This window comes from Schistocerca gregaria, chromosome 8 (assembly GCF_023897955.1).
Source record: "Schistocerca gregaria isolate iqSchGreg1 chromosome 8, iqSchGreg1.2, whole genome shotgun sequence".
Classification (NCBI taxonomy): Eukaryota; Metazoa; Arthropoda; class Insecta; order Orthoptera; family Acrididae; genus Schistocerca; species Schistocerca gregaria.
In genome coordinates, this window is record NC_064927.1 from 167426145 (window position 1) to 167453091 (window position 26947).

Genomic DNA, 26947 nt, shown 5'->3' on the forward strand with positions numbered 1-26947 from the left:
TATCGAACGCCTTCCGGAAGTCAAGAAAAATAGCATCTACCTGGGAGCCTGTATCTAATATTTTCTGGGTCTCATGAACAAATAAAGCGAGTTGGGTCTCACACGATCGCTGTTTCCGGAATCCATGTTGATTCCTACAGAATAGATTCTGGGTTTCCAAAAATGACATGATACTCGAGCAAAAAACATGTTCTAAAATTCTACAACAGATCGACGTCAGAGATATAGGTCTATAGTTTTGCGCATTTGCTCGACGACCCTTCTTGAGGACTGGGACTACCTGTGCTCTTTTCCAATCATTTGGAACCTTCCGTCCATCGTAAACAAGGTCATCCTGGCCCAACTGCCATCTTAAATGTGTGTGCATTATGCCAATTTTTTATTTTTAGAGCAGATGAACATATGTGTTTCTTTGTTCTAAGGCTCTAGGTCCCATGACTAAGTACTGTGTTGCAAGTATTTTATACAGGCCATTCAGCCGCCCCATAATTAGCGTGGCACCAGAACATCGATCACACTGATACATCATTGCATGCTGCCCTTTTTATTTTGCAAACATATTATTAACACATTATTTTTCCATATTGGCTTCTTTAGATGATTTGCAATACAGGTAGCCAAAAGTTGGTTATGTTTTCTAGAGTTACGTGCTGATAATAAAGCTGTTACAAACTGTCTGATACAATAGTTTATCTAGATACAGTTTGCTTTGAAATAGTGTCTGTTAGATAATTTCAGGTTTTCACATTTTGAGGCAGGAGTCACATCTATAGTGGCATTTATCATGAAATGGGAAATTTTCAGGTTCCTGCTTATACCAGAATTTATGTGGACATCATCAAAAAGGTGAGGTTTGTATTTTGCTACCAGATCTAACAGATTTCCATTATGGATGGGCTCCTGAACAATCTGTTCTAGGTAATTTTCTGAGAAAGCCTACACTCGTAGTCTCTGCTGGAAATATCACTTTGCCACGAAGAAAAACAATCCTGATCCCACTCCTAATGATCCAACTCCCCAAGACACTATCCAAATTGAACCCTGCCTGCAACAGTTCCGTCCTCCATCACAGCGGGACCCACCTCCTCTTCCTCAAAATCACCCTCTCCAAACCTTCCAGGAATTTCTCACTTCCAGCCTTGCCTCTCAATCTTTCTTGAAAAACCTTAATCCTACTCCCAACATCACCACAGCCGAATCCCAGTCTATCCGTGATCTGAAAGCTGACCGATCCATCATCATTCTTCCGGCTGACAAGGGTTCCACAACCGTGGTACTTGATCGTCGGGAGTATGTGGCTGAGGGACTGCGTCAGCTTTCAGACAACTCTACATACAAAGTTTGCCGAGGTAATCCCATTCCTGATGTCCAGGTGGAGCTTCAAGGAATCCTCAGAACCTTAGGCCCACTACAAAACCTTTCACCTGACTCCATCAAACTCCTCACCCCACCGACACCTCGCACCCCTCCCTTCTACCTACTTCCTAAAATTCACAAACCCAAACATCCTGGCCGCCCCATTGTAGCTGGTTACCAAGCCCCCACAGAACGTATATCTGCCTACATAGATCAACACCTTCAACCCATTACATGCAGTCTCCCATCCTTCATCAAAGACACCAACCACTTTCTCGAACGCCTGGAATCCGTACCCAGTCTGTTACCCCCGGAAACCATCCTTGTAACCATTGATGCCACTTCCCTATACACAAATATCCCGCACGTCCAGGGCCTCGCTGCAATGGAGCACTTCCTTTCACGCCGATCACCTGCCACCCTACCTAAAACCTCTTTCCTCGTCACCTTAGCCAGCTTCATCCTGACCCACAACTTCTTCACTTTTGAAGGCCAGACATACCAACAATTAAAGGGAACAGCCATGGGTACCAGGATGGCCCCCTCGTATGCCAACCTATTTATGGGCCGCTTAGACGAAGCCTTCTTGGTTACCCAAGCCTGCCAACCCAAAGTTTGGTACAGATTTATTGATGACATCTTCATGATCTGGACTCACAGTGAAGAACAATTCCAGAATTTCCTCTCCAACCTCAACTCCTTTGGTTCCGTCAGATTCACCTGGTCCTACTCCAAATCCCATGCCACTTTCCTAGACGTTGACCTCCATCTGTCCAATGGCCAGCTGCACACATCCGTCCACATCAAACCCACCAACAAGCAACAGTACCTCCATTATGACAGCTGCCACCCATTCCATATCAAACGGTCCCTTCCCTACAGCCTAGGCCTTCGTGGCAAACGAATCTGCTCCAGTCCTGAATCCCTCGACCATTACACCAACAACCTGAAAACAGCTTTCGCATCCCGCAACTACCCTCCCAACCTGGTACAGAAGCAGATAACCAGAGCCACTTCCTCATCCCCTCAAACCCAGAACCTCTCACAGAAGAACCCCAAAAGCGCCCCACTTGTGACAGAATACTTCCCGGGACTGGATCAGACCTTGAATGTGGCTCTCCAGCAGGGATACAACTTCCTAAAATCCTGCCCCGAAATGAGATCCATCCTTCATGAAATCCTCCCCACTCCACCAAGAGTGTCTTTCCGCCGTCCACCTAACCTTCGTAACCTCTTGGTTCATCCCCATGAAATCCCCAAATCACCTTCCCTACCCTCTGGCTCCTACTCTTGCAACCGCCCCCGGTGTAAAACCTGTCCTATGCACCCTCCCACCACCACCTACTCCAGTCCTGTAACCCGGAAGGTGTACACGATCAAAGGGAGAGCCACATGTGAAAGCACCCACGTGATTTACCAACTGACCTGCCTGCACTGTGACGCTTTCTATGTGGGAATGACCAGCAACAGACTGTCCATTCGCATGAATGGACACAGGCAGACAGTGTTTGTTGGTAATGAGGATCACACTGTGGCTAAACATGCCTTGATGCACGGCCAGCACATCTTGGCACAGTGTTACACCGTCCGAGTTATCTGGATACTTCCCACCAACACCAACCTATCCGAACTCCGGAGATGGGAACTCGCCCTTCAGTATATCCTCTCTTCTCGATATCCGCCAGGCCTCAACCTCCGCTAATTTCAAGTTGCCGCCGCTCATACCTCACCTGTCTTTCAACAACTTCTTTGCCTCTGTACTTCCGCCTCGACTGACATCTCTGCCCTTACTCTTTGCCTTTAAATATGTCTGCTTGTGTCTGTGTATGTGCGGATGGATATGTGTGTGGGTGTGTGTGTGCGAGTGTACACCTGTCCTTTTTTTCCCCTAAGAGAAGTCTTTCCGCTCCCGGGATTGGAATGACTCCTTACCCTCTCCCTTAAAACCCACATCCTTTCATTTTTCCCTCTCCTTCCCTCTTTCCTGACGAAGCAACTGCCAGTTGCGAAAGCTCGTAATTCTGTGTGTGTGTTTATATATATATATGATATGAATTCATCTGATCATGTGATTTTACTCTGACACAAAAGAAATACTGGAAGTCAGTTTATATACATAAATATGAATGAATAATTGTGTAAATTGTACAGAATTTGCGTTTAACTGGTTTCATGATGCCTTTTACTCTGCAGTGCTAAAATTGAACCCTGCAGCATCAATATACACCACAAAAACAAAATAATGGAAAATCCAGGGCAGAATAATGACAATATTATGAAAAGGGAGGATTGCTACTCACCATATAGCAGAAATGCAGACACCCAAACCTCCAGATGTCAGACACACAGATCAGTACCACATGTTGTATGTAGATATAGTATCAACCAAAACATAGATTTAATTCATGTTGTCTGCTGTCATCCAGTAGAATATGCCTAAACAGGAATCAAAAGCAACATCAGAACTACGAAGCATAGGAAAAGCATATCTGTAAGCAATTTACTTGAAGATCTTGCGTAGGTGACTTGGTAGAGCATCAGAGTATTGTACCAAAGGTCCTGTGTTCAAAGCCCACTGATTACATTTTTTTAAAATTGTTCATGCATGAAACTGTTATATGGGAGAACATTTTCCTGACATGTGAAAGAACTTTTTGTAGTTTGCAGCAGTGTTCCTTCGGCAGTGTGCTTTCGCTCGTGATGGGTAATATTTTAATTGTTAAAAATAGAAAACCTTTAGGTACATTTGTATGGATAGGTGTGGTGTTCAGAAGGACAGGTATATAAAAAATATACTCTATAGGTTTCCTACTTTAAAGTAATGAAGCGAAAGCAGACTGCCATAATAACACTACTACAAACTCTGAAAAATCCTTTTACATGTCAGGAAAATTTTCTCCCATGTAACAGTTTCGTGTGTAAACAGTTCATAAAACTTGTAATCAGTGGGGTTTGAACACAGAACCTTTGGTACAATGATCTGATGTTGCACCAACTCACCTATGCGAGATCAAATCAGTTGCTCACAGATACGCTTTTCGTATTCTCCATAGTTATGGTATTCCTTTTAATTACCATTTACGCATGTTCAGCACACAACAGGAACTAAATTGGTGGTTTGGTTGATACTCTATCAACATGCAATGTTTGGTAGCGATCTGAGTTTCTGACATCTGGAGGTTTGGGTGTGAGTAGCAGCTTTTGGCCAAAAAGGCCTTCTTACACACACACACACACACACACACACACACACACACACACACACACACACACGAGAGCACTGTCTGGCTGCCAAGGAAGGACTGTGAGCACAAATCATAATATTGTCATTATTCCATCCTGGATTTCCCATTGTTATAATTGTTATATTACAAAAATAGTGTCATTAGAAATAATGCAGGAATAATTATTGCTCTGAAATCAGTTTGTCTACAACAGGTCATGGTGCGCTTGCGTCAGGTGGTTGATCTGGAACATCGCTTGGCTATGCTGATGTTAAGAGCTCCAGAGGGCTATGAACCTCCGCCATGCCAGTTCTATGCCACACAGCCTGTTGCTCAAATGAGCAAAAAGCCAGCTCGTGATGGGTAATATTTTAATTGTATTCTGAATTGTTTTATGGCATCATTTTCTTAACACCCTCTTCAGTGGCAAATGCACGAATTTGCTTGTTAGAAACATTAGATAGTGTGCTTTGACAAAAAGTTTGCAGAAAAAATAAGTTAGTGTTACATAAAGATTACCTTATTTACTCGAGTATAAGATTACCCTAATTATAAGACAACACCCCTTTTTTTTTTTTCAAGAGGCTTCTTGAGAAAAATTTTCTTTTAACATATTCTGACCAAGCAAAATTACCAACTGTTTTACTGAGTTGAAATATCTGCCAAAAAAGTTAACATTATACCTATTTTAAATTATGCCATTTATTGTTTGTCTAGATTTTGATAATACAAGGATTAATAAAATATATGAAAAGAAATGGTTTCCATTAATTTGCACACAGTTTTCTTTTGTATGTTGTTTACTTACTAATGTTGTCACTATTTTTAATCACAATCCTAATAGCAGATAAGTGAAATTTATATCTTCATTGTCATAAATATTTGGCTGTTTCTTCTGAGTAGGTTGCAATTTCCGAGGTTGTGGATATCGTGGGACTGGAGAAACAGCTGTTTTTATCTGGATACATATTGGATTGCATTTCTATGCTGACATGAGAACGTGACAATGTCTCTTGCTTTCAAACATGTCATCTGTAACCCACTGTATCAGTGGCTGCGTAGGACTAGCAGCTGACACACCTCCTTTCATTCCCATCATGTCTCAGTGAGCATCAACAACATTGCAGCTTGAAACACATATATACACCACTGGCTCCTATGTAGACTTTTACTGTCTTCTGCAGAATTGAGTATTATAGTTGAGTATTTGCCCAATTTTAGTAATTTCAATTTCAGGTACAAATGGATTCAGGCAAACTCCAGTTTAAATGTGGTAGATGTTCCTAAAAAGCCAAAGTATGTGATATAGATTCCCTTGGTTGGCAACATGACATAATTTGCTGCTTGTTCATTACTCCAATCTTTACACTCATATAGTCCTCGACCAGCTTGGTGTCACTGTTCCCCCCTCTGTAGTGCTGTGCTTCAGCAGCTGTGAAACACACATTGCAATATCTTCTAGTGTGCAAGTCGTTTGTAACAAAAGAAACTAATATGTAAATAAAAGATTGCTATATCAATTCATTCTAATTCTCAGACTTTGCTCGTCCCACCATCTAATGATGTCTGTTGGCAGTATCTCCGCGACAGCTCTTGCTGCTGTAATTTATTCTCATGATAACAATTATAGTTTAATATGATTTATTTTGTTTGTTAGACATTTTTATTGTGGATTAATTTTTCTTCTTGTTTCATTTGAATTTCACAATCATGTTGTAAAGCTGATTAAAAACTGGTAAATTTTTTATCTGGTTTTCTGGTACTTGAACAGCAACCAAATTCCTCACTTTCAACCCACTTAGTAAATCATTACAGTTTCTCAAAATCAAATAAATCATTGAATCAAGTGCTTCACAAAACTGTCAAATTTCAACCAGAGCAATAGATTGTTGTGGCTAGTGTATAGTTCCTTGTGTCCCTTGAGTAGCACCACGCAAGTCAAATGTCACTTGATTGTTCAGTATCAGTACTGTATGAGCATTGCAGCATACCGGGAAGTTTTGAGCCTGTTCGTAAACGAATATCACTTACCCAGCCTTGCCCTTCCGAATTCTTCAAAATAATTCTACATGTGACCTCAATAGCCAAAGCTTCATCTATAAACATAAAGACAATGCCTATGTACTCCACTAAATAATGTTAAAGTGTTAATCTCAGCAGCAATAGTTTACTCTGTGAATAAAAAAATTACCTGTATTTTTCAAATGATGGATTTGGGAAAAAACCTCGTCTTATAATCAGGTAAATACAGTAATATTCTAATCATAAAATATTTATACAGACAAACGGGGGAAAATCCTAGATTAATTCCTTCATATTGTGGAGATGCTGAGTCACAGATAGATGCAACAAAAGTACTGTCTCAAATAAAGCTTTTGGCCAGTAAGGCCTTCGTCTAAACTGGACTACACCCCCCCCCCCCCCCACACCCACACCCACACCCACACCCACACCCACACCCACACCCACACCCACACCCACACCCACACCCACACCCACACCCACACGCACACGCACACGCACACGCACACGCACACACACACACACACACACACACACACACACACACACACACACACACACACACACACACACACCCGCGCGCGCGACTGCAGTCTCAAGCAACTGTAGCCACACTAGGAGCAGCAGCACCAGTGCATGATGGGAGTGATGACGGGGTGGCTGTAAGGAGGAGACTGGGGTGGGGAAGGGGACGAATAGTAGAGAAGAGGTGGCGGAGAATGCAGTGCTGCTGGGGAGCATGGAGGGATGAGGTGGAGAGAGGGTAGGGCAGCTGTGTGCAGCCGGGACGTTAGACGGAGTGAAGGGGTGAGGTGGGGAGGGGGGGAAGGTTGGGGCCAGGAGGGTTATGAGAATGTATGATATACTGCAGGGAAAGTTCCCACCTGTGCAATTCAGCAAAGCTGGTGTTGGTGGGAAGGATCCATATGGCAGAAACTGTAAAGCAGTCGCTGAAACGAAGGACGTCATGTTTGGCAGCATGCTCAGCAACAGGGTGGTCCACTTGTTTCTTGGTTACAGTTTGTTGGTGGCTGTTCATGTGAGCAGACAGCTTACTAGTTGCCGCGCCCACATAGAATGCAGCATAGAGGTTGCAGCTTAGCTTGTAGTCACATGGCTGGATTCACTGGTAGACCTGCTTTTGATGGGATAGGTGATGTTAGTGACCGGACTGGAGTAGGTGGTGGTGGTGGTGGTGGTGGTAGGACAGATGTTGCATCTAGGTCTGTTACAGGGGTATGAGCCATGGGGTAAGGGTTTGGGAGCAGGGATTGTGTAGAGATGGATTAGTGTATTGTGTATGTTCAGTGGATGGTGGAATACCACAGTGAGAGGGCTGGGAAGGATAGTGGGCAGGACATTTCTTATTTCAGGGCACAATGAGAGGTATTCACTACCTCGCATCATGCTGCGAAAGCAGTCATGAGATCTACAAGCTACGCTGCAACCACTGTGCTGCATTCTATGTGGGCATGACAACCAACAAGATGACCACTCTATTGCTGAGCTTGCTGCCAAACATGACATCCTTCATTTCAATGACTGCTTCACAGCCTGTACCATATGGATCCTTCCCACCAACACCAGCTTTTCAGAAATGCGCAGGTGTGAACTTTACCTGTAGTATATCCTACATTCCCATAACCCTCCTTGCCTCAACCTTCAATAGTTATTGTCCTCGCCCATCCAGCCCCTTCCCTGTTCCCATTCCAGCACTACACAACCCTCATTCCACCACCCACCTCGTCTTTTACTTCTCTCCTTTTCCTCATATCTCTCCCCTGCCCTCTGTCTAACCTCCCAACTGCACATAGCTGCCCTAACCTCTCTCCACCTCATCCCTGCATGCTCCCCAGCAGTACTGCACTCTCCGCCATCCCTACCCTACTATCCCTCCCCCTCCTTGCCCCAATCCTCCTTACCTCCACCCAGTTGCCACTCCCAGCAAGCACTGGTGCTGCTGCTCACAATATGGCTACAGTTGCTTGAGACTGCAGTTGTGTGTGTGTGTGTGTGTGTGTGTGTGTGTGTGTGTATGTGTATATCTATTTTAGACAAAGGCCTTATTGGCCAAAAGCTTTATTTGTGACATTTTTGTTGTGCCTATCTGCAACTCAGCATCTCTGCTGTATGGTGAGTAGCAACTTTCCTTTTCATAATATTGTTACATTCCATCCTGGATTTTATATTGCTTGTTTAGATTAATTTCTTCTCCAGACATAGAAAACTCGCACACATTCATGCAAGGAAAACTCACATGCACGTGGCCACTGTCATTTCCAGTTGCTAAGGCATGTGTTTGTGAATTGTGAATGTGTGTGAGTTTTCTAGGTTTGATGAAAGATTTACTCAGATAGATGAATATTTGTAGCTTTCGTTTTCATTGTGCCAGTCTGTGATTCAACACCTTCTGAGTTTGCTGAGTATCTATCTATACTTTCCATATTTATGTGTTGTGATTTCTGTACAGGCTTATGTGTTTCAAATACACATTAATGTTTTAATCTTTTGTACATATGTAGGAAAAAACCACCTGGGAAGAGAGGCAGAAAGCGTAAAGCCTCAAAGAAAAGCAAAGAGGCAGCAGAGGAGGAGGATGAACCAGAAGTGGAAGAAGAAGTAGCCCCAGCTGCTGCATCAAACATCACTTCTTCGGGTACACTGTCAGTCGATATGAGGCATCACTTCCTGCGAGAACTAGATGTCGATGTTCTTGTTTTGCTGTGTCGACCTCTAAATACAGATGAGACCACATCAGTAAGTCAGTTGGGTGTAACTTGTTTGTATATTACATTCCGTTTCATTTTGTTTGTGTACCAGATTAGTTTTACATTTAGCCGTAGTTTGCTTCATTGTATTGAAGGATATCTTACTCACTTCATTATACATACATAACTGCCATTTTTCTGTTCGTACTAGATGACTCGGTGAGACAGATGCTGATATTATGAGGGGCATTCCACACGTAACGAAACACTTTTTTTTTTTTTTTCTAAAATCAGGTTAGTTTTATTGAGGATTCTAATAAACCATATTATTCCCCACTCTTTTGGCTGCAGAATTTATTTTTCAACATAATCTCCTTTAAAAGTGCCGAATTTATGCCACCTGACTGGAAGAGTCAGTTTTCCCCCATTGTACCCCTCATCTACTCAACATCAGTAACCTCCCCCATTACCCATGCATTGCGTCCTGTGGAGTGCATCCTTCATTGTGCCAAAAAGATGTAAGTCGGAAGGCTGGACATCTGGGCTGTACGGGGGTCAAGGAAGAACAGTCCATGGAAGTTTTCTGAGCTTCTCCTGTGTGCGCCATCTTGTATGATGTCTTGTGTTTTCAAGGAGAAGGAGAAGTTTGTTTGCATTTTTGTGGTGACAAACACGCTGAAGAAATTTCTTCAGTTTTCTATCGGTAGCACAACATATTTCAGAGTGGATTATTGTACCATGAGGGAAGCCACCAAACAGTATAACCCTTTCAGAGTCCAGGAAGACCATTGCCTGACTTTACCAGCTGAGAGTTCAGCTTTGCAGTTTTTCTTTGAAGGAGAGGTGGTGTGGATTGCTGTTTTGTTTCTGGTTTGAAGCGATGAGCCCATGTTTCATCACCTGTGATGATTATCAACAAACAGTTGTTACGATCAGCCTTGTATTGCACAAGTAGTTTTGCACAGGTGGTCGTTCATTGCTCTTTATGACCTGTTTAGGCAGTGAGGAAGCCAGTGTGCACACACCTTTGAGAACTCCAACAAGTGGACGAGTATGCCAGCACTGCCATCAGAGACATGCAATTGTGCAGTGAGGTGTTTGATTGTGATCTGTCAGTCACTTTGAATGAGATTGTCTGCATGTTCCAACATTGCGGAAGTCACAGCAGTGTGTGGCCAGTCTGCACGCGGGAGATTGGACATGTTTTTGGACCTTGTTGCAGTGATGACAGATGTCTTGCCCAACGACTCACCATGCTTTTGTTCATTGCCAGGTCCCCCTAGGTATTCTACAAGTGCCTATGAACATCTGTGATGCTCTGGTTTTCTGCCAAAATGAAAGCTCTCTGCTTTGACTACTCAAGTGGTACCACAATTGGCAGATATTTGTCTCTTGACAGTTGGAGGTTTTGAATAAATAAGAAATTTCCATTGTACACTATACCATTGAACTGCAAATTATACAAATTTAATTCATTTAAATAACAATTGTGTCCATGAGTTATAGAAAGTATTTTCAATTGTTGTTTAATCTGGTAACCTTGCCATTATCAGTGTCTTTTCTTAACTGGAAGTGAATAAATGCTGATACACTACCCCCCCCCCCCCTCCCCCTATCCATCCAGCCACTCTCAGTCTCATCAGTGTGAGCACATTGATTGAGAACCAAACAAAACACAAATCTGTATTAGTTCCTGAAGCTGATCTTTGCTAACAATAAGTGAGAATAAATTGTCTGCAGCATCTCCAGATGAAGCACCTAAGGATTACCAACATTGCTATAAAATCGTATCTATCGCAGATAAGTCGGTAGAGCACTTGCCCATGAAAGATGAAAGTCTTGGTTCAAGTCTCAGTCTGGCACACATTTTTAATCTGCCAGGAAATTTCATATCAGTGGAAACTCCACTTAGAGTGAAAATTTCATTCTGGAGAAAGTTATAATTAGCATTTGAATAGATGAGGCTAGTTCATTTGCAAATCCTTGGCTCTGCAGTAATGACTCTCTTGACAATGAAACTTTCATAAACCAAAATCTGTTAACGAGAAGAGAAAACAAAATTAATGCCATTGTTTAAGGAAGAAATTGGCCATGATTCCAATTCAATGACTCATAGAAAACCTCATCACCAGACTCACCCTACTTTTACATACATAAAAACATACATAAAATAGAAAGAAACTTCCACATGGGAAAAATATATTAAAAACAAAGATTCCAAGACTTACCAAGCGGGAAAGCGCCGGCAGACAGGCACATGAACAAAACACACAAACACACACACAGAATTACGAGCTTTCGCAACTGGCAGTTGCTTCGTCAGGAAAGAGGGAAGGAGAGGGAAAAATGAAAGGATGTGGGTTTTAAGGCAGAGGGTAAGGAGTCATTCCAATCCCGGGAGCGGAAAGACTTCCCTTAGGGGAAAAAAAGGACAGGTGTACACTCGCGCACACACACACACACACACACACACACACACACACATACACACACACACACACACACACACACACACACACACACATCCATTCGCACATACACAGACACAAGCAGACATGTCTGCTTGTGTCTGTGTATGTGCGAATGGATATATATGTGTGTGTGTGTGTGTGTGTGCGAGTGTACACCTGTCCTTTTTTTCCCCTAAGGGAAGTCTTTCCGCTCCCGGGATTGGAATGACTCCTTACCCTCTCCCTTAAAACCCACATCCTTTCATTTTTCCCTCTCCTTCCCTCTTTCCTGACGAAGCAACTGCCAGTTGCGAAAGCTCGTAATTCTGTGTGTGTGTTTGTGTGTTTTGTTCATGTGCCTGTCTACCGGCGCTTTCCCGCTTGGTAAGTCTTGGAATCTTTGTTTTTAATATATTCGACTAAGTAATTACAATCAGATGGCTACAGATGACAATAATTACAATCAAATGGCTTCAGGTGACAATCTCCTCTCAATGGATTCCTCAAAAATTGACTGACAAACAGTAAAAGAAAACAAAGAATAATAAATAGCAACAGAATCAGTCTTAAACATAACCACATTTTAGAAATGTCCTTACCAGTGCGTCCTGTAATCTTTTAATTTTGTTACTTACAGTTTTTCCACTTTCTTCTGTTCGGAGTGAAATCGTAGTCATTGAGTTCATTCACACATCAGTTGCTATCCCTACAATATTCATTTAATGACCTTAGCTATGTAACATTTCCTGTAAAATAAACCTGGAAACGTTCCCTTTCTGGTCAAGAGCATCCTTGAAAAAACTTTAGCGTATGCTGTAACTGTCTGGTTGCATCTTCAGTAGACGATTTCATTTCAGAAATCATGTTCTTTGGCAGTACAAGTAAACTCTTCACTACATCAATTCATACTACATAACTGTTTGCTACAAATTCCACATAGGTGATGTTTAACAAGTCAAATCCTACAACATACATTTTAGTCTTAATCCACGTGAGTTAGTTTTTCTTTTAGAGCTTAAATATACCATACATCCAAGTTCAGCTACAAGCTAAGCTAACACTTGACATTTTTATCAGGACTTTACTTTACTCAGATCCTCAGAAATGTTTCTCAAACAAATTGAGTGGCAAACATAACACACAACACTTAATGTCTTTTTACTACAGTACATGCATAAACAACATGATAACTATTTCATAACTACTGCTTTTACATATATAAGACTCCTGAAATATCCCTTCTCATTTAGATTACCATGCAAAATTCAGAAGCAATCGTATGTTAGATAATTAATGTTCTAAAATGTAGTAGTGATTAATTCAGGTTCACCAAAGCAGTAGAAAGACAAAGCCTATTGAATATGGTTTCTAAAAGAAAGAAAAACATGATCTGCTTTTTTCAGAGCTGCCCGATAGGTGAAAGGCAAATTGTTAGGCCAAGTTTCCGTTACCCTGCTCATGATCTTCTGTTACCAATCTTCCATAGCAGCCTACACATCAAATATTACTTACGCTACAGCCCTAGCTTTGCTTTACAAGCAAGCGATCATTCTATAATGACGTTTCACTTGGCAGTTCTTTTCTGCTCTGACACTTCATTCCATTGCCACTGAATTACATCCTACCTATGCACACTATGTACTCTCATGAATCAATGCAACAAGAGCTAAGGTCCCTAACTGTGCTAGTTAAATGTATTGTTCCAGGAATCTTCTCGGTGGCCTCCTGGGTATCAAAATTGCTGACTTACTCACTCCTTAGCATCATTAAAAGAAGATAATGTCTTTGCTTTCCTTCTTATCCAATTTCACACTCTCATCGTTACGATGTTTTCACCTTCACACAGTGTGGTTTTATTGTGCAAAGATGATATTGGACTAACCATTACCTACCAATCCCTATCCTACAGACAACGGCAGACATACCAATCCCTATCCTATAAGACAATGGCAGAAACATTATACTAATAGTAATTTAAGCATGAATTGTCAGTTCATTGTTGTCTTAAGTGCAAAGGATACCTGAAAAGAAGTAACTCATGGAGCAACTATACTTGCAACCAGTAAAAATCTATCAAACAGCAGCACAGTATTAGGAGTATAGTCATCGTAGGCCAACCAAGCTACTTGAAGCTCCATCCTATCATAAAGCTTCACATGTTGACTGTGTTACTACTGCTTCTGCAATGTCTGAAAGAAAACGTAGCTTCACTTTCACATACCCCTCATGTCCTCTTCTTCAACCAAATACTAAATTTAACTATCATGGCAAACTCGTTAAGTCACATCCAGTTGTCAACACAACTTACACCCTCTTGTCTCATAATACTGCACATAAACTAGCCCTTGAGATAGTACAAGAATTGAAATACCTCCCATATAAGCATACATAGGGCAGTAAAAGAAAAACGATCGCTGATCAGGAAAAGGAATGAAATTTGATACGATCTTGACTATCCGATACTTGCTAAGTATTTATCAACTATCGAATGGCATATTTTCTAGGAATTGTAACTCTCCCTGTATTTAATTCTTAAAGTGTATTATGTTTCTGAGACCAAATTTTCCCCTTATCTGGGATATTTCAACATCAAGGCATTGTCAGGTGTCTTGCTTGCTACCTGAAATGGATCAAAATAAATTACCTGGAATTTCTTTATTTTAACCTTTATTTGCTTGGATTTCTCTTAGGTATTTACCAAAATTGAGTCTCCCATTTCCCAGCTGACAGTCTTGACTTTCTCATAATGTCTTCTTTTTCTCCTACTGCTTTTCATTTTCAACCTTTTCATAGCTATCATCTTTCTATGTTCAATACCAGTTCTGTAACGATAGGAAATTCTACTTCCTACGTATTTATTTATTTCGTCTTTGATCATTTTGCATGCAATTGATGTTAATAATTTGTACAAATTGAATATTACATAATGATACATATAAAAATAAAGAAAAAAGCTAAGTCATCTAGATTTGTGTACTAACATGCAATGACTGTAAGTTAGAATTTTAGATCTTCCTTTGACAGCCAAAGTGGCCTACTACTCATCTGATAGCCTTTTTATGGTACATTAAAACTCGTTTTGCCACAGTGGGGTTGGCCCAAAGCAGTATGCAGTATGTCATGTGACTATGAAAAGGTGCATACTACGAGCTTAGCATAATATTTTCACTCACACATGCTCTTAAGTTTATGTAACAGGTATATGACTTTTGATAATTCAGTCCATATAGAGTCTGTGTAGAGACTCCAAGTTAATTTGGAATCCAAATGTACAGCAAGAAGTTTAACTAGCGTTACTGGTATCGCATTAATTAAAAGTGACCTTTTCAGTTTTATTTTGATTTACAGTTAATTCATTGTCTGTAGACCTGTTACTAGAAATTCTTAAGATGGCTTTGCTGTGTTCCTTTAGTCACTCTATGTTGTTTCCAGCTGCAATGAAAGTGGTACCATCAGCGTACAGGACAGATTTACATGGCATGATGCTAGGTAGGTCATTAATATAGATTATTATAAACAACAAGGGTCCCAGTGTGGAACTTTGAGGCACATCTCTTGAAATGTCTGGGAATCCAGAGCTCATACCATTAGATTGTACCTCCTGCTTCCTATTGTCAAGATAAGATTCTATAAGGGTGGGTTCTATATCTTGAAATCCATTATCTACTAGAATCCAATGATTCGCAGAGTCAAATGCCTTGCTTATGTCATTCAGTAGGGCATTAACAGATGAAAACAACAGTTTCAACAGCTTTTAGTGTAGATGAATTTTCCCTGAAGCCATAATGAGTGTTCGTCAATGTTCCATTGCAGGTGAAATGTTTGTAAATTTGTTGGTACATGCAATGTTCCTATTTTAGAAAGTATCGTACAAGAGAAATAAAATGGTAGTTACCAACACATGACTTGCCTTCTTTTTTATGTAGAGGGATAACTACTGTTAACTTTAAGCAGGCTGGAAAAGAACAACTCAAAACAAACCAATTTATTAGCACAGAGCGGTTGTAGTATAATGTCTGTTATCTTTTTAATGACAATATTTGACAGACCATACAAGTATTCAGGTTTTTAATTGCTGAATTTTGCTAGAGCTGCTGGAACTTTGGTAACAACAATTTGTATCCACTTGAATGAGGATGGAGCAGGTTCATTATGCAATGTGAATAACCCTTTTTTTTGTTCCTAAATGCTTATTAATACCTGAGTTATAGTTGTCATTTTGTTGAGTTGGGTGTCCTATGGTACTAGAATTAAGAAAGAAGTTGTTCATTTCATTGGGCATGATGTTGGTAGCGTCACAAGTGGATCTATTTGTATTACCTAGTTCTGCTTTGATGACTCCCAAGCAGCCTCGCATTTATTTTGTGATTGCTGAATATAGTTATCGTTTCCCATTCATTTTTGTGTTATAATATCTGATCTCTATCTTTTCCTTAGTTGGAGGCACTTGAAGTGAACTTCTTTGCTGTTCTTTGATTTGTTATAGAGATTAATAACCTGTGTTCTTATTTCTTGGGGGCAGGTGTGAACCATCAGTGTAAACTTCTGTGATTACTTTTGGCTGCTTTCCCCATGTATCTTTTTAATACTTCAGGGCAGCACGTATTAAGGATATTAGAAACAAGATTGACAAAATTTTCAAAAGCTTCAGCAACATTTGTAAAATGAGACAGGAAGTTGGATCGTTTTATCATACACATCTGTGATCTGAAAGCATTTACATGAGAATCATAAATAATTCTATTTTTCTTGGGTTATTCACATTGCTGTATGGGATTTTTTGTAGGAAATTTTAACCAAATCCCTTCATGGCCTGATAAATACACAGTATTAAAAAGACCTATTTCATATGTATTTCTTTCTACATTTCTTATAACATTGACCAGACATCATAGCTGTCTTGTTGACTTGTTGTCTGTGAGAAACATATTATGTGACCTGAGGAAATGAAGCAAGGGTAAGTAGTTTGTCGTCGTAACCTTGATGTCAGTGTTAATATCCACATTAGTACCTCTGTAAAGACATCAATATTGCTGTCAAAGGTACAGTGTAAAGACAATACAAGTAATCTGGGACCTACCAGCAGTATAGCACATACAAAGCAAAAAATTTTTGATGACCAATATTATATGTGAAAGCTTAGCTTTCCTTGTAGCTGCGCTGTATGGATATTAATTTTAGCCATTAACTAACTATACCTATTTGTGCATTTATACTACGTAACAATGAAGTTGCTTTGGATGACTACGTCATGTGTCCTATGCTCTAAATTTCTGCTGTCATTGGCTGGTGAAATCACGTGACATAGGCTATGGTTAGCTGACAAAAGTGCATCACAGACTTAAGTTCAATTGCTTCGGTAGCTACTGTGCTGAATTTGGTAGAATTCCCATTGCTCACTTGGCGTAATTCCTGTTTATACATCTGTAGTGCGAAAATGTGCAGAGTAAATGTTGCAGTGCTGCAAAGATCTTTCCAAAACATGTTGTTTTGTGGTTTTTTTTTCTCCTAAGGTGCCTGGAAGTTCTATACCAGTGTGTGAAAACTTCACCATTCGAAAGATTGGTAAGTTTACAGCTTCGAGAGAAAGTATATTGTCACTTAACGTGGAAAAAAATGTACTTTCCCATGGGGTATAGTGTATTTTCACCAGGGAGAAAGTGTGTCCACATGTACACTGCGTTATTGCATAAACTGTTCAATTTCTTCACTATTATTTCACTAATGTTACTCCGCAGAAAGTGCCCAGAAACCCAAACACAACAGATTTCATGTCACATCTTTCCATCAGTTCTGATATAGCACAGAAACAAATTGTGACCCATTATAGGACAACAATGCAATTGGACTCCTTAGTTTTGAAATGTAACTTAAGTATAGGCTGCTGACATTCCTTTAACCAATACTTCAAGACAAAGTTAACTTCAAACTTCTTAACTGTTTGACAACCCCTTGCAACTGCTACTCCCCATATAAAAGCTTTGCAATGCAGATGATCTTGCTAAACAATATCTTCTTTTCATTCCAATAACTGGTAAGACATTTCAAAAACCTTTCAGAAAATCTTTGGGATGAAAGATTCTGCTGGGTCAAACTTACAAAAAATCTTATATGTTAGCTAGAACACACTTGACTGCCATACACTTGACCCAGACACTGATGCACTGGTACGCTGCTGTCTATTTCATGTAACCTTTTTCAACCCTTCAGTACACTTAGCTTTCAGATCTTCTTTCTCTGCCATACATTGCAACTGTATCTGAGTTAATCAGTCTTCTAGGTACAATTTAAGTCTGGTGCACTGCTTTTCTATTTGTTTGTGCCTCCCTCAGCCGTCATATCCAACCTTTCTCATCTGTTCTCTACGGTGAATTTACACTGTTTGAATCTTACCACTATAGTATTCTTCCAGTTTCTCTCTTTTGTGGTCTAGCTTACAACCCCAGGATCTAACAGTTTTATTAAGTTCATCTGTCCCTGAAGAACACTTAGAAGGTGCAACAGGTGTACTAAAGAGACTCTTACACCACGCTTGCCTGCCCTACTATGGACTATTGTTGTGCGCTGTGGGATCCACATCAGGTGGGACTGACAGTTGTCATTGAAAAAGTTCAAAGAAGGGCGGCTCATTTTGTATTATTGCGAAATAGGGGAGATAGTGTCACAGCATGATACTTGAATTGGAATGGTAATCATTAAAACAAAGGCATTTTTTGTTGCGATGGGATCTTCTCATGAAATTTCAATCACCAATTTTCTCCTCTAATTGCGAAAACATTCTGTTGGCACCCACCTACATAGGGAGAAAGAATCTTCATGATAAAATAAGAGAAATCAGGGTTCGCAAAGAAAACCTTAAGTGCTCGTTTTTCCCGCACGCCATTCGAGAGTGGAACGGTAGAGAGATAGCTTGAAGTTGGTTCATTGAACCCTCTGCCAGGCACGTTATTGTGAATAGCAGAGTAATCATGTAGATGTAAATGTGTAGGTTTTGACGAATGAGTTAGTGAGTAACAAACTGTGTGACAAGGGGCTGAATATTTTTATTACTTAACAGAAGCTAAATTTTTTACACTGCCGAGGAACTATAGACTTCAGTATGCGCCATAAATTTAAACTGGATATGCCAACCTGTTCCAGACAAAGGGGGTCTTAAAAGAAAGAAAGAAAAACAGACAGACAGACAGACCTACAGATAAAAAATGACAAAAAATATATTTTTTCATGTGATATAATTACAAATTAACAATTTTCAGATTTGTTTTCCTTTACATGTATGTGAAACCTTGCTTCTTGTCAAAGTTAATTCTGGTATACCAGCCCAATGAGTTCAAGAGGCCGAATGAACACAAAGACCTTTCGAGAGGCCACCTGAACACATGTATCTAGATGACAGCCACTAGCTGGCACTCCTAATATTTGTGAGGACTGCTGTCACTGCCTCAGTGTTGGGTGTGAGCCACATCCTACATGCCAGCCTATCGGCACACATGGCCGAGAAATAAAGCTTGCAGTGCAGGGTCCAAGATCTCAGTTGTGTTCTGGCTGCACTCTTGTTTATCATTACATGCAGTGTTGCTTGGTTCTTAATATTGCTACTGTTAAGGTCCTGATTTGGGTTCCATTCTGGATTTGTCATTCTGTCATGTTCTCCTGTTGTTCATCTGTTGCTGTAGTTGTCCTTTGTGGTTTTTGGTGACTCACCATTGACGCCCTTGGCAAGCTGGCCAGCATCCCCTGGCCGTGCCACAATTCTGGTTACTGTATTCTTGATTTTAGGTAGCACCTTAAAAATTTTTAACACAAAGTTACTCTAGACCTTAATATGTGACATAAATTTAATCTTGATATGTGTACCCATGCCCGAGAAAAAGGTTTCTGTTCCTGACGTAAAGGGTTCTTAACAGTCAGACAGCCAACAAAGTGATAAGAGCTCTGTTTGTATAGACTGAGGCACAGAACCATAAAAAATAATTAGCACCTCTTGTTTACTCTCAATAAAAATATTAATATGTTTGTATTACTTCAAAGTTATCAAAAACATCCACACTTTTTTGTATGATTATATGATTTTGTTTATATTAAAATATGTCTCATTTGTGGTAAGCGAAAACAGCATTTTCTATTCACAGAAGGACCATCTTGATATCAGGACACTGCTATTTCTCCTGCATGACTATGTGGGAAAACTGGAACATTTATATGGTGGTGGAGTAAAAACTTGGCCAATGAAGCCGGCTGAAACAATGAGTCTCCCTGTGGGTTTTACCAATGCATGTCGACATTCCTCCCAAGAGTTTCTACCAAGTGCTATCAAAGTCATGCAAAAGCTTTGTACAAAGCTGGAGACGTTTGCTGAGTACTTCCAGGTTAGTGTGCCAAAAAATTCTGTTAGGCTGGGCTGTTAATAACTGTTGCATTAAAGTGTACAATCTTTGTGTTTTTCTTTTAAATTTTAATAGTTGCTTGTCGTAAACATTAAATCTTTCTGTGCTAGCTGCATGATGCCACCAGACATTACCTACATAAGGTGTGCAACTTTCCAAATAGTTTTTTTTTATCAGAGTTTTGTCTCAGACACATTTTAAGGTATTAATACTCAACAAACCAAATACTACCTGTGATGTTATTTTAGCCATGTTGGATCTTGTGAACTCTGCGGCTGTTAATGATGTAACTGGTTGCATCATTCACCAACTGTCTGTTATACTCCTGACTAATGAAGACTGTGTTTTGGCATATGTGTTTTCAGCTCCAGGCTATTGTGCTTTAGTAATAGTGTGTTTGAATCGTGTAGACATTGTTTGAAAAGGGAGCATTGTATTTACATAACATTTGTGACAGTTATAAAAGCTGCATTGTTGCGGGCATTTTGATGTTTGCGATCTAGAAATTTGTATATCTTTGCGCTTTTTGCTAACCTACAAAAAAAAAATTGTATGAAATCTGAAATGCTCAAATAGGGACACCCAGACAACTTGACATGGAATCTTGCATCCATTTAACTAACAAATAAAATGCAATTAACATCCACAGCTTATATCTTGAGCTTTCCACTGTTGAATCTCTTCAGTTACTAGTGATTGAAATACATCACAAAAAAGTAAGAAATTTGGAATCCATCTTGGCAGTCCAAAACAGTTGGTAACACTCTCAACTGGCAGTATGGTCTACAGATAATCTAACCATGTAGTAATCACAGAGCAGCAGAATGGTGAAAAGCACACTTTCACAACGAAATGTGAAGGCAAAAAAGAGGAATTTGATGTGTCCTTTAGTGTTGATACATGCTGTGAAATGTTGATTCAAAACTCGGAAGTCATTAGATCAACTCTGAGAAGGAAACCAATAGGGTGCCAAAAAGAACGTATATGCTCCAGAATATAAAGTCTTTAGGCTTGTCATTGGGGCAGAGCCCACGGCATTCAGTTCATAAACAAGGTACTGCAATCAAACTGTCTTGGGAGCATTCACTTAATTTTCCATGTCCTCTTCCATTAATAGAAGTTGCAGAGAATGCAAGAACTGAAATGGAACAATCCCCATTTATGATTCTCAAATCGGTTTCTTTAAAATGTGTGGTTGTCAGATTATGTGAACCAGCAGAACTATTATTACTGCCTTTAATGAATACTCTTTAGACAGCTGCAAAGTGAAGACGTGGTATGCAGTTACATCACATTAAGTCTCTGAATGACCCCTCCCCCCCCTTTTTAAAAGGCTTGTAGACTGACCTTGAGTGAGGTTCCAGATTGGTATGTTGAGATGTTGCAGTATTTTGTTGTAGCTGACTTATGTGTGATTCCTCAACTGCTCAGTGCATGGTTTCAACAGGACAGTTTGACTTCGTACATTGTAAAGTAATTGATGGCAGCTGTGCTATAATTTGGAATAAAATGCCAGCACCAGCTGCTCTTTTCTTTTTATTTAAAAAACAACAGCTGGTTTCAGCCTCCAGGGTTATTTATTCACTGGTGTTTAACAATAATGGAAGTCCCTGAATTGAATTGAGCAGGATGTAAAAAACAGAAAGGCGTGCACTCATCTATAGTGGATCAATGTGTGGAGCACATAAACATTGAACAGAAAACAGCATTAGCACTAGTTAGTGCTCAAAAGCTAGTGTGAATGCTGTTCTGTGTTACATGTTTCTGTGCTCCATCCATCAATCTACCATAGGTTATGTTGCCTTTCCCTTATTTTACATATTCAGTGACTTATTTATTTATTTTTGTATTTTTGTCATACATTTCATTCAAAACCTATACTATAGATGTGGAACCTGAATCAAGTTGATCCATTTGCTGGACAAGAAATTGTGCAGTAATCATAGTATCATATGGTTGAATGACATTCTGTGACCTCCAGTTAAATTATGACTTTCTTGTTGTTGGGCTGTCTCAAACACCAAATTTTTACATTTTGGTTGAGCACTTTGAATGAATTAAAACATCAACTGAAGATTAAATTTATGGTTTTTTAGTTGAGATGTTGCATCAATAGAGCACATTTACTGAAAATTGATAATTTACATTACCATTTCATAAAGGAAAAGTTGTAATGGTTTAGTTTCTGAAGTAAAAGTTTTTGTACGATTTCTTATGATTTTCATAGTTTTCAAAAAAATATTTCCCATTTTTATGTTACCCTGTATAAACTTAATCACTCCCACACCAGCAAGTAAGTTTAGTGTTGATTAGAACTTGACAAACAAACATGGATTCTGACTTGCCTAGACAGGTGATGATTAGATCTTTAGTGTTTTGTCGGAAGTATTGCAATGGAAGTGTTCATTCTTGAATGTGAACATTAGGCAAAAATGAGGAAAGGCAAGTGTCAACTGTTTCTGATGTATGGCACAGAGGCTGCAAGTTTGTTAGTTTGGATGATTGTGCAGTTTTGTGTGTGTGTGTGTGTGTGTGTGTGTGTGTGTGTGTGTGTGTGTGTGTGTGTGTGTGAGGGAGAGGGGGAGACAGAGAGAGACAGAGAGAGAGACTCGTACACACAGCCATGGCCAGAATCCTAAATCTCCTTGTGATGGATGGCACTCTAGAAAAAATATGTGACATGTAGGACCACTGGTTAGCCAGGAAGTGTTTATCAGTGGACACAGGTCAGTTATCGGCACCTGTACACTTTATAAAACTGTCTTCAGTAATAAGGATTGCCAGCCCTGCTTAGACCTCCAAGGCAGGGTTAAAATTAACAATAGTGCAACATCAAGAAGATAAATATGCTGTAGCATTTCAACCACGTTCTGAAAGAGATTTCTAGACTCCATTTCTGAACTAGACAGCATGCACTGCTAACAGTCAGTACACTCCCTGCAACTGTTTTAATGAAACTGCCACAGAAATCTCAAAAAATGCTGAGCAGGCTAGCTATTAAAACTTATTTAGATCAAGAGCTACACCAGAATCAAAATATGTCATGTTTTCAGAGAACCAGATCTAATTTAATTGACACCAAGTCAGTCTTTCATCAAACAGTACCTCCAGCTAGCTGAAAGCTCAGCATTCTAATGGGAGGTCTCTGTCGATCAATCATGTGCACCACAAATCTGGAACACGTGCCTACAGACACCAGAGGGACTGTTCAGATTTCCAAACACACCCCCCCCCCCCCCCCACACACACACACACACATTTGCTCACCACTTGCAAACTCTTGTAACCCTTCTGTGCTGCAAGAAATTGTTCTTAGATCACAATGGATCAGTAAGTTCCACCTGTACTTGGGAGAGCTTCCACCCATTCCTAGGTTGTTCAAGCTCCCAGCGACTTCTCAAATCATTTTAACATTCACACTGGTTACCCCTTTCTTGTGCTAATTGTATTCCTCTGAAAAGTGTTGCTTCCTTCCAGTCAAATTCATTTCCAACTTTAAATGTGCTAATATGTATATTAAAAAAAAAAAAAAAATGGTGGAAGGAGGGGGATCTGCGAAGAAGAGGAAAAGACAGTGGTCACTTAAGCTGGCCAGCCATCCTAATAAGTATTAACCAAAACCCTCAGCATCTGTCCATTTCTGTGCAGCACATTTTACTTTAATGGGGGGGGGGGGGGGGGGGGGTTACAAGAGTGTGAGACGAGCTCCTCCTTTTTAAGAGGCTCTTTGAGCAAAATTTATTTTTAACATATTCTGAATAATCAAAATTACAAACTTTTGTTGATGTAAGGGATCTGTCTAAAAAGTTAACATTACACCTTTTTCAAATTTATGCCATTTACTGATTGTCTATATTTTGATAGTACAAGGAGAATTGAAGTACACAAAGAGAAATTGTTTACATTAATTTTATCTTCACTGCCTTTTTTGTGATACCACTATTTTAAATCTTCATCATCATCATCATCCTAACAGGAAAGTTGTGAAACTTGTAACTCTTTTGTCACAAACATTTTGCAGTTTCTTCTGAATATGTTGCAGTTTTTGAGGTTGTGGTTACTATGGGATCTGAGAACATAGTGTTTGTTTCTAAACACATAGCAGCTTTTGCTTCTACCCTTACCTGCCCACCGCTTTCTCATTGACTGTGTAGAACTAGCAGCTGACACACTCCCAATCATTCCCGTCACATGTCACAGTGAGCATCGACAACATAGCTGCACAAAACATGCACGTATGCCAGTGGCCCCCATCTAGACTTGTAGTGTCTCCTGAGGAAATGTATGCCACTGTTGCGTATTTGTCCAATTTTAAATGTCAATTCGATTCTGAGGTCAGGCAGATTGCCGTTAAAACATGGTAAATGTCCATAAAAAGCCAGTGTACACTCTATACATTCCTATGGTTGACTGCACAATGAAATCTATGCCTACTGAACACTCCCCTCCCACACTCATCGTAGTTTTCAGCCAAGCTGGGTCACTGTTCCGCCTCCAACTTTTGGTAGTGCTGTGCTTGAGCAACAGTGAAACATGGCAATATTTTGTAGGCTGCAGTCACATGTAATAGTAGTGACAAATAAATAAGAGGTCACAATCACTATTCAGTCTCATTGTCGAACTTTGATCATCCTGCGATCTAGTGACATGTATTTGTACTATCTCCACATGGAGTCTTTCCGCTGTAATTTACTCTTGCAACAACAATTACAGTCAATTTAATGTGATTCATTTTGTTTGTTAGACATTTTATTCTTGATTAATCTTCCTTCTTGTTTCATCTGCTTGTCATCATCTTGTTCTAAAGCTGATTAAAAGCTGGTAATAACTTTCTCCAGTATTCTGCTATGTGTACAGTAACTAAATTTCTCATTTGCAAACCACTTGGTAAATCATTAGTGTCTCACAACCAAATAAAATGTTGGCTTCATTTCAGAATCAAGTTATGGTTTTTGAAGGACAAGATTTCCCCTTTTAATGTTATCTTTACATAAAAAGGTGCATAAATATACATATATGGTATACATAGATGTATGAGAACTTACATTGCTAACTTGTTCAAATACATCAAAAGTTTGTTAAATGATAGAATTTAATGTTATTTCCTCCTGTGTTTCTTAAAGTTGTCAGTTATTAATCAGAACAATAGATTTTGTGGTGGTTAGTTCATAGTTTCTCCCATATCGCTTGCACTATCATCGTGAGTCAAATGTCACGTGATTCTTTGAGCAAGGTCGATACTTCATCGACCACTTTCAGCGTATTGGGAAAAATCAACCCTATTCAGTTGGAAGTATTAGTTGATATGCCCTTTCCTTCAGGGATATTCAAAATAAATTTGTACGAAACCTCAAAAGTCAAATCTTCATCTTCAAATGTAACAGACCCCTATATTGATCTATTAAACAATGTTGAAAAGGTTGACCCTTAGCAGCAATTGTTTAATCTGGCAATATGAGATAGCCTGCATCATTCTTCAAATGACAAATTTGGGGGAAAGTGTCTTCTATAATAAAAAATAATCAATTTCTTACAGTGTAATGTAAAAACGTTTCTCGTATGCAAGCTTATGAAGCCAGCGGCTCCTCCTTCTGGCAGAAGGCTTGAGGGGGAAGATGAGGGGTTAAGGGAAAAGAACTGGAGAGGTTTAGGAAAAGAGGTAGAGATCAGAAAAGTCACCAACAGTCAGTATTTCCGTCTTTCCTTCTCATCCTGCCCGGTAAGCCTTCCCTGGCCCATGGTTCTGGGTGATTTTTCTGAACTCTATCCCTTTTCCTAAATCTTTCCAGTTCCGTTCCCTTCACCCATCTTACTTCCCCTTCAACCTTTCTGCCAGAAGAAGGAGCCACTAACTTTGAAAGCTTGCATAAGTAAAACTTTTTTTTAATGTCTGTGTTCTCATGCTGCTGCTTTGTGAGTAGAATTTTTACCTATTTAATTACATTATATCATCTTATAATCAGGTAAATATGGTAACCATTAGCTTGCTATATAATACCCCTAGACTTTAAATTAGGAGTATATGATGCAAAGCTTTAATGCATTATCTGATACATTGTATCATGAAGTATGTTATTATATGATTACATTTTTACTAACTCTTTCCACATGTATCATTCAGAATTTAATATTATTTGGAACACTTGAAGATTGCCTGTGTATTGACACTAAACACTTCATGTCATTCTTCAAAATCGTGATTGGTAATAAGTAAGAATAATGTAGGTACAAGTTTGTATTCAGTTAAAACAAGGCTGCCAAATTTAAATAACAAATTTTGGTCATGCTGCTCGTTCTATGAAATTTATCCCTAAAAAAAAAAAAGAAATCCAAAAAGTCAACATGAAAATGCAATGAGTAATTGCTAATCAACAATAAAATGTACTCAGTAACTTGCTCAATCAAAAATGTTCGTAATGAAAAGAACAAAATAATTTTAAAAAATTGTATGCTATAAAACATTTTATGAAAATTTATAGATAGCAAAAATTAATATAAATAAACAAAGAATATTAAATCCTTAATTTTTCTCTGTAAAATTTATTCACACACTCAACCTTTTGTGAAAACATGATTTCTAATTATAATTTGGTAAACACATGTCTTCTAATTATCCATCTTAAAGGAATGTATTGTTTCAATGTTTTATAAGAGCCAGTTCAAGGTCAAGGATGGAAATACATCAGCATTACCCAGAAAGAAGTAAGTCAATTTTAAAGCATTATGAGGCATTGTTTCATTCTCCAAGTTCTGAAAATATGATCTTGACCTCTTGGGCAAAACCCCTAGACAACAATAAT

The 26947-nt window shown here is 39.4% G+C and overlaps 1 protein-coding gene across 2 annotated transcripts in view; it reads left to right on the plus strand.

Moving 5' to 3' along the window:
- The window catches only part of LOC126284632 (Fanconi anemia group D2 protein), a 199848-nt gene that overhangs the window by 116844 nt on the left and 56057 nt on the right, over nucleotides 1-26947 (plus strand). For both annotated transcript variants that reach the window (XM_049983707.1, XM_049983708.1), the window contains exons 16-18: nucleotides 4795-4943; nucleotides 9125-9359; nucleotides 19893-20129. In XM_049983707.1, the coding sequence (XP_049839664.1) occupies nucleotides 4795-4943; nucleotides 9125-9359; nucleotides 19893-20129 (621 nt within the window). The remainder of the gene's footprint in view (nucleotides 1-4794; nucleotides 4944-9124; nucleotides 9360-19892; nucleotides 20130-26947) is intronic.